Genomic DNA, 8,513 nt, shown 5'->3' with positions numbered 1-8,513 from the left:
GGGGAATGGAACAAAAATTGAAAAGGGTAGTTTCAGATTGGGTGTTAGGAAGAAGTTGTTCCCCATGAGGGTGGTGAGAGCCTGGCACAGGTTGCCCAGGGAGGTGGTGGAAGCCTCATCCCTGGAGGTTTTAGCAGCCAGGCTGGATGTGGCTGTGAGCAACCTGCTGTAGTGTGAGGTGTCCCTAGCCATGGCAAGGGGTTTGGAACTGGCTGAGCCTTGAGGTCCCTTCCAGCCCTGACAATTCTGTGATTCTATGATCCTAGAAGGTGAGCAAGGACAAGGTCAGCTGCAAAACAGAGAAGGTGAAGAAGGAGCAGCCTGTAGAGACAGCTTCAGATTTCTGAGCTGAGTAACCCTGTCAGCAGCAGCAGCAGCACTTTCTCAGCTGTTCCATCCCCCCCTCTCCTCTGCACGCCTGTGGCTCCGGGTTTGCTGGAGGAGGGGTGAGAGCCAAGCCGGCAGGAGAATCCTGAGCCGTTCGCAGCCTTGCTGCCGCCGCTGCCTGCGCGGCCATGGGCGAGCGCTGGGCTGCGCGGCTGTGCCTGCCTCGCCTGCCAGCCCCGTGGCCGTGCCCAGCTCCCTCCTGCCTGCCTCAGCCAGCCATGCACAGCAGGATATAAACAAAGCTGCCTCTGGACATGTCATGGCTTAAAATAGATGTTCCTACATCAGCCCTTCTCCAGCGGCGGCGGCGGCGAGACATGGCCGACTGGATCTGACTCCTGCACTCCCTCCGCGCTGAGGAATCCCGGCCCTCACCAAGGTAGTGTTAAGGGGGTGGGCATCTCCTCCTCCTCCTGCGTGTCTGTCTGTCTGTCTCGGCGGGGCTGAGCAGCCCGCGCTTCTCCGGCGATGCCTCTCCAGAGCTCGCTCCGCGCCGTGCATCCAGGCAGGCTCAGCCTGTGCCTCCCCTCCCTCCCTCCCAGCATGGCACGACTGGCACAGGGGCTCTGGAGGCAGCCATCAGCCTGCTCGTGGCAGCAGGGGCCGAGCCCCTTCCCCCTTTGCTGATGAAAGGGGGGGGTGCAGCCGACGCCTGTGAGGGTTTGGGGTGCCAGGAGTGCTCTGGGGTCTGCTCTGAGCTCTTGGATGTGGAGCAGTTCCTCTTCCCCTGCAGCCGTTTGTGCTGGTCGTGTGCTGGGCGGGGGGATGCTGGAAGTCAGCTTTGGCTCTGAGGTTTCCAGAGCTCCATCCCAGGACAGCTCTGGGTCACTCTTTTTGCAGGCGGCCGTGGCTGTAAGGCTCTGCTGTTTTGCCTGGTTACAGCCTGATGATTCAGTTGTTTTTTTTCCCCAGACCCTTCTGCTTGTTTGTTTCTTACTGCTGCCCCGGGGCTGGTGGCATGTGGCTGTGCTGCAGCCAAGGTCACCCAAGGTTTAAGGGCCCTGTGCCATGCTGGATGCCTTCTCCAGGGGGGCTTTGCCAAGTCTGAATTCCCAGCGTGAAGGAGTCCAACATTCATCAGGGCAGGGGAGAGCTGTGAGGGTGAGACCTGGCCCATAGCCACTGTGGTGTGCTCGGTGCCAGCACCCCAGGATGCCAGGCAGGGCCTGAACTGCCACCTTGGAGCAGGGAGTGGGGAGGGAGGTGTCCACGAGTCTCTGTCTGCCCCCTCTGAGCTCCCCTGTGCCCTTGCAATGTTTTCCTCCTCTGCACACTGCCAAGAAATGGCTGGAGGCTTCTTGCTCCTGCACCATCAGTGCTGGCTGGTGCCTTAAGCAAAATGTCAGTGCAGACAGACATGCTCTGGTCCAGGACAGACGGATATGCTCTGATTCAGGACAGACAGACACGCTCTGAGCCAGTCTGGCCAGCCCAAGGTCGCTGATTTTCCTCCCCAGAGTCCCAGAGACTCAGGCCAGTGCTGGGGGGTAGGGGAGGCTCCAGTGGGATGCTCTTTGGACACCTTCCAGGGCAGCAGCAGTGATGGTGGGCAGAGAATTGTGTGCTCCTCCCTGGGGGGTTCTGTCAGTGGGGCAGCAGCAAAGGAGCAAAACCAAAAAGGCAGCTTTGGGAAACATCGGGCTGCAGGGATGGGGAACTGCTCCCCATGGGTAAGGCTATCCAGGGAGGAGTCTTGCAGGTGTGTGACAAACATGATCTAAAGGTTTGTGAGCAGAGCTTCTTCCCAGAGAAGCCACTCTGTAAAATGAGCTTCTGGTCCCCTGCCGTTAACTCTTCCACACCAGAGCAGTCCTGCATGTTCAAACACAGCAGCAGAACTGCTGCACTTGGAGAGGTTAATCCTTCCTCTCCCTCTCCACAGGCTTTTGTGCCTGGTCTGTAGGAGTCTGGGTCCTGGCCAGGCTCTGTGTGGTGCCATATGGAATCCTCCACCTGTCTGGGGGTTTTTCCTCCCCAGCCCTGGTGCCTTGCCCAGACCTGGCTGCCTCTCATTGCTTGCGATCGCAGGTTGGCAGCATCAGTCTCGAGCTGGCATTGTCCTGCTGGCAGGCAAAGCCCCAGAGCCAGCTCAGAAGGAAGGTGGTCCTGTGTAGAACATCTCTGCCAATGTGGCCTCAACCCAAAGCTGTGAGGCTGGAACAAAACCTCAGCCTGTGGAGACTCAGCAATCTGGCTGCCTCTCTGCCTGCCTCTCACCAGCCCTGGCATCACAAACATCTCCCCAGCAGGACTGATCCTTGGAAGGGGCTGTAGGTGGTACTCTGCCTCACACTGGGAACCCCTGGGTAGCTGACTTGACACAGCCCTTTGACCAGGCAGGTGAGAAGTGGCTGCTCTGGGCCAGCATTGCTACCACAGGGAGGGAGCCAGAGGTCTCCACTTCTTCTGATGCCATCTTCACTGCTTCCATGACAGGACCGTGGGTGGCAGAAGCAGCAGAAGCGACCTGCAGGCCCCTCTCCGGCCTTCAGGAGCCCACAGGTATGCCTTGTGGGTCTGGACAGCTCCAATGGCTTTCCTGTCCAGGTTCTCCAGGAACAGCACCAGGTCGCCCAGCCGGGGCCCACGGGAGGAGCGCCACAGCCACCCCATCCTCAGCATCTTCGAGCTTGAGAGGCTGCTCTACACAGGGAAGACAGCCTGCAACCATGCTGATGAGGTCTGGCCAGGGCTCTACCTGGGTGACCAGTATGTATCATGAGAGGACAAGAACCAGCAGGGCATTTGGGGCTGATTTGTTTGACAAACTGAGAGAGGGGAGGTTGGGAAATCAGAGAAGTGTCAGGGTTGGAAGGGACCTCAAGGAGCAGCCAGTCCCAACCCCTGCCATAGCCAGGGACACCTCACACTACAGCAGGTTGCTCACAGCCACATCCAGCCTGGCTGCAAACACCTCCAGGGATGAGGCTTCCACCACCTCCCTGGGCAACCTGTGCCAGTCTCTCACCACCCTCCTGGGGAACAACTTCCTGACATCCAATCTCAATCTCCCCACTTCTAGCTTTGCTCCATCCCCCCAGGCCTATCACTCCCTGACACCCTCAGAAGTCCCTCCCCAGCTTTCTTGTAGCTCCCTTCAGATACTGGAAGGCTACAAGAAGGTCTCCTTGGAGCCTTTTCTTCTCCAGACTGAACAACCCCAACTCCCTCAGTCTGTCTTCATAGGAGTGGTGCTCCAGCCCTCTGCCCATCCTCATGGCCCTTCTCTGGCCCTTCTCTTTGGTGCTCAAGGTGCAGTGCCCTGGTGCAGTGGGAGATGTCCCCACCCATGGCAGGGGTTTGAAACTGGATGATCTTTAAGGTCCCTTCCAACCCAAACCATTCAATGAATCTATGAATGTGAAGGGGAAGAAAAAAATGTCTTTGCTACCAGAGTGGTGAGGGACTGGCACAGGCTGCCCAGGGGGGTGGTGGAGTCCCCATCCCTGGAGGTGTTCAAGAAACCTGTGGCCATGGTGGGGTTGGGTTGCTGGTTGGACTGGATGATCCTCGAGGTCTTTTCCAACCTTAATGATTCCATGATGGGTGTGGGCCACTGGGACAAAGGAAGGACATAAGCATGGCCTCACTCATGTTTATAAACACACAAAGGGTGAGTGCCCAGAGGCTGGAGCCAGGCTCTGCTGGGGGATGCCCAATGCCAGCACAAGGGGTAGTGGTGGAAGCTGAGGCATAGGAAGTTCCATGGAGAGGAGGAAGAGTTATTTCCCTGTGAGGGTGACAGAGCCCTGGAGCAGGCTGCCCAGGGTGGGTGTGGAGTCTCCCTCTCTGGAGATATTCAAGACCTGCCTGGGTGAGTTCCTGTGTGATCTGCTCTAGCTGCCCCTGCTGTGGCTGAGGGGTTGGACTGGGTGATCTCTCAAGGTCCCTTCCAGCCCCTAGAATTCTGTGATTCTGTGGTAAGCATGGTTGTGCAGAGAGCTGAGAGCACTGCTGTGGAGGGCTAGGTGGAGGTGGATTGTCCAGGGGATCAGACTGATGCCTACCAGACTCTTGGCATCGTTCCTCCACATGCAGCTTCCTCAGGTGTAAAGGTCACAGCAGACAGAATACAGAATTAACCAGCTTGGAAAGGACCTTCAAGATCATCGAGTCAAGGCCTCGAGCACAGCCCTGTGAGGAGAGGCTGAGGGAGCTGGGGGTGCTTAGCCTGGAGAAGAGGAGGCTCAGGGCAGACCTCATTGCTCTCTCCAACTCCCTGAAGGGAGGGTGTAGCCAGGTGGGGGTTGGTCTCTTCCAGGCACCCAGAACAAGAGGACACAGTCTCAAGCTGTGCCAGGGGAGGTTTAGGCTGGAGGTGAGGAGAAAGTTCTTCACAGAGGGAGTTGTTAGCCATTGGAATGTGCTGTCCAGGGAGGTGGTGGAGTCACCATCCCTGGAGGTGTTCAAGAGGGGAGATTGGATGTGGCACTTGGTTTAGAAGCCATGGTTTAGATGGTTTAGTAGCCATGAGGTCTGTGGTGACAGGTTGGACTTGATGATCCTTGAGGTCTTTTCCAACCTTATTGATTCTATGACCCAACACCATCTAATCAACTAATCCATGGCACCAAGTGCCTCATCCAGGCTCTTTTTAAACATCTCCAGGGATGGTGACTCCACCACCTCCCTGGGCAGCACATCCCAGCGGCCAATCTCTCTTTCTGGGAAGAATTTCTTCCTCACACCCAGCCTGAACCTCCCCTGCTTGTCCAGGACAAGCCTCAGCAGTGTCCTTGGAAACTTCTCACTTAACTAACCTGAAGGCAGCCGTCTCTCTGCTCTGCTTCTGGCTCCCCGCAGGGATATAGCAGCCAACCGGCGCGAGCTGGCCCAGCTGCGCATCACCCACGTCCTCAACGCCTCCCACAGCCGCTGGAGGGGGGGTGCCGAGTACTACGAGGGCACAGGCATCCACTACCTGGGCATCGAGGCCCACGACTCCCCTTCCTTCGACATGAGCCCCTACTTCTACCCCGCCGCTGACTTCATCCACCAGGCGCTGAACGAAGGTCGGTTCGAGAGGCCGCCGGGAGGGAGGCGCAGGGGAGGGGGTGGGAAGGATCCGTCCCGGCTGGGTGGGAAGTCAGGCTGACATCCTCACCCCGGGACACACAGCACTGCCAGACTGGGGTGGTGATTTCTGCACTGGAACCACCTCGTCCAGAGAGGGAAGGGGCTAGATGGGAGCACTGGTGCCCCCGGGCACAGCCCCACCACACAAAGTTCCACCTCAGCACCAGGAGAAGCTGCTCTGCTGTGAGGCTGCTGGAGCCCTGGAGCTGCCTGCCCAGAGAGGTTGTGGAGTCTCTTTCTCTGGAGACTTTCAAGACCCATCTGGATGCCTTCCTGAGTGGCCTGCCCTGGGTGATCCTGCCCTGGCAGGGAAGTTGGACTGGAGCTCTAGAGGTCCTTTCCAACCCCAACTACCATTCTGTGATTCTGTTCTGTCTGGTTTGGGAGACCAGCAGAGGGCTGGGAGCTGCCCCATCCCTGGAACCATTTCAGGTCAGGTTGTTTGGGGCTCTGAGCAGCCTGCTCCAGTTGCAGATGTCCCTGCTGGCTGCAGGGGGGTTGGACTAAGACAACCTTTAAAGGTTCCTTCCAACCCAAACCAGCCTGTTATTACAACACCCTGACCTGGCCAAGAAGGGCACCTCAGTGCCCCACAGTGGGACCCCACATCCAAGCCAGAGGCTGCACACCTGAGCCACAGCTCCAGGAGGCACCAGGGCACAGCTGGGCCCTCAGGGATTGTTCTGGGCTGGGCTATTTCCTCTGCTGTGACACAACCCCTGTGTTTCCCACCCCCCCAGGAAGGATCCTTGTGCACTGTGCTGTGGGGGTGAGCAGGTCAGCCACCTTGGTCCTCGCCTACCTCATGATCCGCCACCACATGCCCCTTGTAGAAGCCATAAAGACAGTCAAGGACCACCGTGGTATCATCCCCAACCGGGGCTTCCTGCGCCAGCTGGTCGCCCTGGACAATGCCCTGAGGCTGAAGAGGAGCTCCTGAAGGAGGAGGAGGAGGAGGAGGAGGGAGGGGGGGATGGGGGGAGCGTTGTGTGTGTGCTGCTCACCTCACCCCCATGCCCACATGCAGGAGGCAGACCTTGGCAGCTGATGGGCTAATGAGCAGCTGGCCCCTGGGCCTCCCCCTCAGCTAAGGGAGTCCCCAGACCCAGAGCTCTTCCCAGTGGTGAAGCATAGACCCTCAACCTGCAATCTTACCACCTAGGTAGGCCTGACATGTAGCCTCCTTCCCAGCCTGCTCGCTCCAAGATGCCTCCAGGGGGACTCAGCCCCACGTTTCAGGTTACTCTGGATCCGTGCTGGCTCCAGGAAGCCTCCCAAGCTGCTTCTCCCACGTGGCAGATGCATTTGCCAAGCCAGTCCTGTCCCTCCCTCGCAGGAGTCTGAAGCTCTGTGTGTTCCTTGTCTTGTTCCCCCCACGTGTTTTTGGTCTGTGAATCGGGTCTGGTGCCTGGGCTCAGGCAAACAGCCCTTTTGTCGTGGTGTTTGATGTCCTCCATGCCTGGTGTTCCCTGATAGAATAAAGACAAAAAGTTCACACCCCCCTCCCACTGTGTGCTTCAGGACAGACTTGATGTGGTCATTCATGTCTTGGTTAAACGTGAGGAGAGACTTCTTTGGTGTGAAGGAGCTGGAGGCCTGGAGCAGGCTGCCCAGAGACGTTGTGGAGTCTCCTGCTCTGCAGAGCTTCCAACCCCACCTGGACATCGTGATCCTGAGCAGGCTGCTGTGAGTGTCCTGCTTTAGCATGGACTGGATGGTCTCCAGAGGTCCCTTCTAAGCCCAGCCTGTGTGATTCAGGCTGAGACCCATGGCAGGAGCTGATGGGAAAGCATCACCCTGGGTGTTCTGGGTCGAGGTGGGCCTGAGTCCTTCGGGATTTCCGCTCCAGGGGCTGAATCTGCCAGCCCCCGCTGGTGGCCACTGCTTGTGTTGGGCTTCACAACTCCTTTCCAGCCGTGGGGACAGAAAGGAAAGGCTCCTGGTGGAGAGCAGAGCCGCGCTGGCAGCCGCCAGGGTCCCCATCCAGCACGAGGTGGCGATGTTGGTCTCCCAAAGGCAGGCAGGTGCCAAGCTGCCGCCCAGGCTTGCAGCAGGGAGGACCTCGTCCTCCGGGGACAGCAAGAATCGCCTTCACCTCTTGCAGAAGGGATGGGAGAGCTGAGCCCCAGGAGAGTGACCACTGCCAGGGGCAAGTGTCTGCGATGGCACCAGCCACGCGGGCTCTGGGTGGCCCCAGGGGTGCCGGGCTGCCCCTGCATGCTGCCAGCACTCATTGTCCACAGGCTCTTATTATAGCTCCATTCTTCCTCTGCTTCCTGAGAGCACAGGGAGCAGCGCTGCCGGCTCCGGGATGTGCTGGGGACACGGAAACACGGAGCTGGAAGAGCCTGAGGACCACGCAGGGTGGGCTGCCTGGCTTGGGGGGGAGGTGGTGCTCTGACACCCCTTCACTGCTGACTGGTGGCCCCAAGCCATCCTGCTCCAGGAAACATCTGCCCAAGTGCAGCAGGGAGAGCAAACTCCAGTTTGCAGAAGCTGTGGTGTCCTCTACGTGTGTTGCATGGCTCCTGGGATAGGGACTCTGCTCTTACAGGCTCCTGAGCTGCCCCAGGGTGCCCAGGGCATGGCACCATCCCAGAAAGGCACTGGTAGAACAGATCAGCTGCTGGCAGCAAGGCCAAGCTTACCCCGAGCCAGGGCTGCAAACACTGAGGAGGAGCTGCTGTTGGGCAACCCTCAGGGGCTGGGCACATTCTGCAGCCACGCTGGGTGGTGCTGGGACTGGTGGACATGCCAGGAGCTTCAGCGAGGGTGTTTCACTGCAAGGAAGACATTGAGGCCCTGGAGTGGGTCCAGAGAAGGACAAACAAAGCTGGTGAAGGATCTGGAGAACAGGGCTGGTGAGGAGCAGCTGAGGGAGCTGGGATCATTCAGCCTGAAGAAAAGGAGGCTGAGAGGAGACATTCTGGCACTCTACAACTCCCTGTGAGAGGAGGTTGGAGCCAGGTGGGGGTTGGTCTCTTCTCCTACGGAGCAAGTGATAGGACAAGAGGAAATGGCCTCAGTTTGCCCCAGGGGAGGTTGAGGTT

At 58.6% G+C, this 8,513-nt stretch overlaps 1 protein-coding gene across 2 annotated transcripts; it reads left to right on the top strand.

Annotated features, from left to right (window-relative positions):
- Positions 1-410: 410 nt before the first annotated feature.
- DUSP26 (dual specificity phosphatase 26) lies at positions 411-6,955 on the top strand. Of its 2 annotated transcripts, none has more exons than XM_054175358.1 (4): positions 411-766; positions 2,824-3,096; positions 5,158-5,399; positions 6,204-6,955. In XM_054175358.1, the coding sequence occupies exons 2-4, from the start codon at positions 2,918-2,920 to the stop codon at positions 6,401-6,403; spliced, it is 621 nt and encodes a 206-aa protein (XP_054031333.1). In that variant the 5' UTR covers positions 411-766; positions 2,824-2,917; the 3' UTR covers positions 6,404-6,955. The 2 variants fall into 2 exon arrangements, with proteins under 2 accessions (XP_054031333.1, XP_009905188.1); XM_009906886.2 differs by having other exon boundaries at positions 414-766; positions 5,191-5,399.
- The last annotated feature ends 1,558 nt before the right edge of the window (positions 6,956-8,513 follow it).

Source organism: Dryobates pubescens, chromosome 31 (assembly GCF_014839835.1).
Source record: "Dryobates pubescens isolate bDryPub1 chromosome 31, bDryPub1.pri, whole genome shotgun sequence".
Lineage (NCBI taxonomy): Eukaryota > Metazoa > Chordata > Aves > Piciformes > Picidae > Dryobates > Dryobates pubescens.
This window is presented reverse-complemented; position numbering and strand designations above follow the sequence as displayed.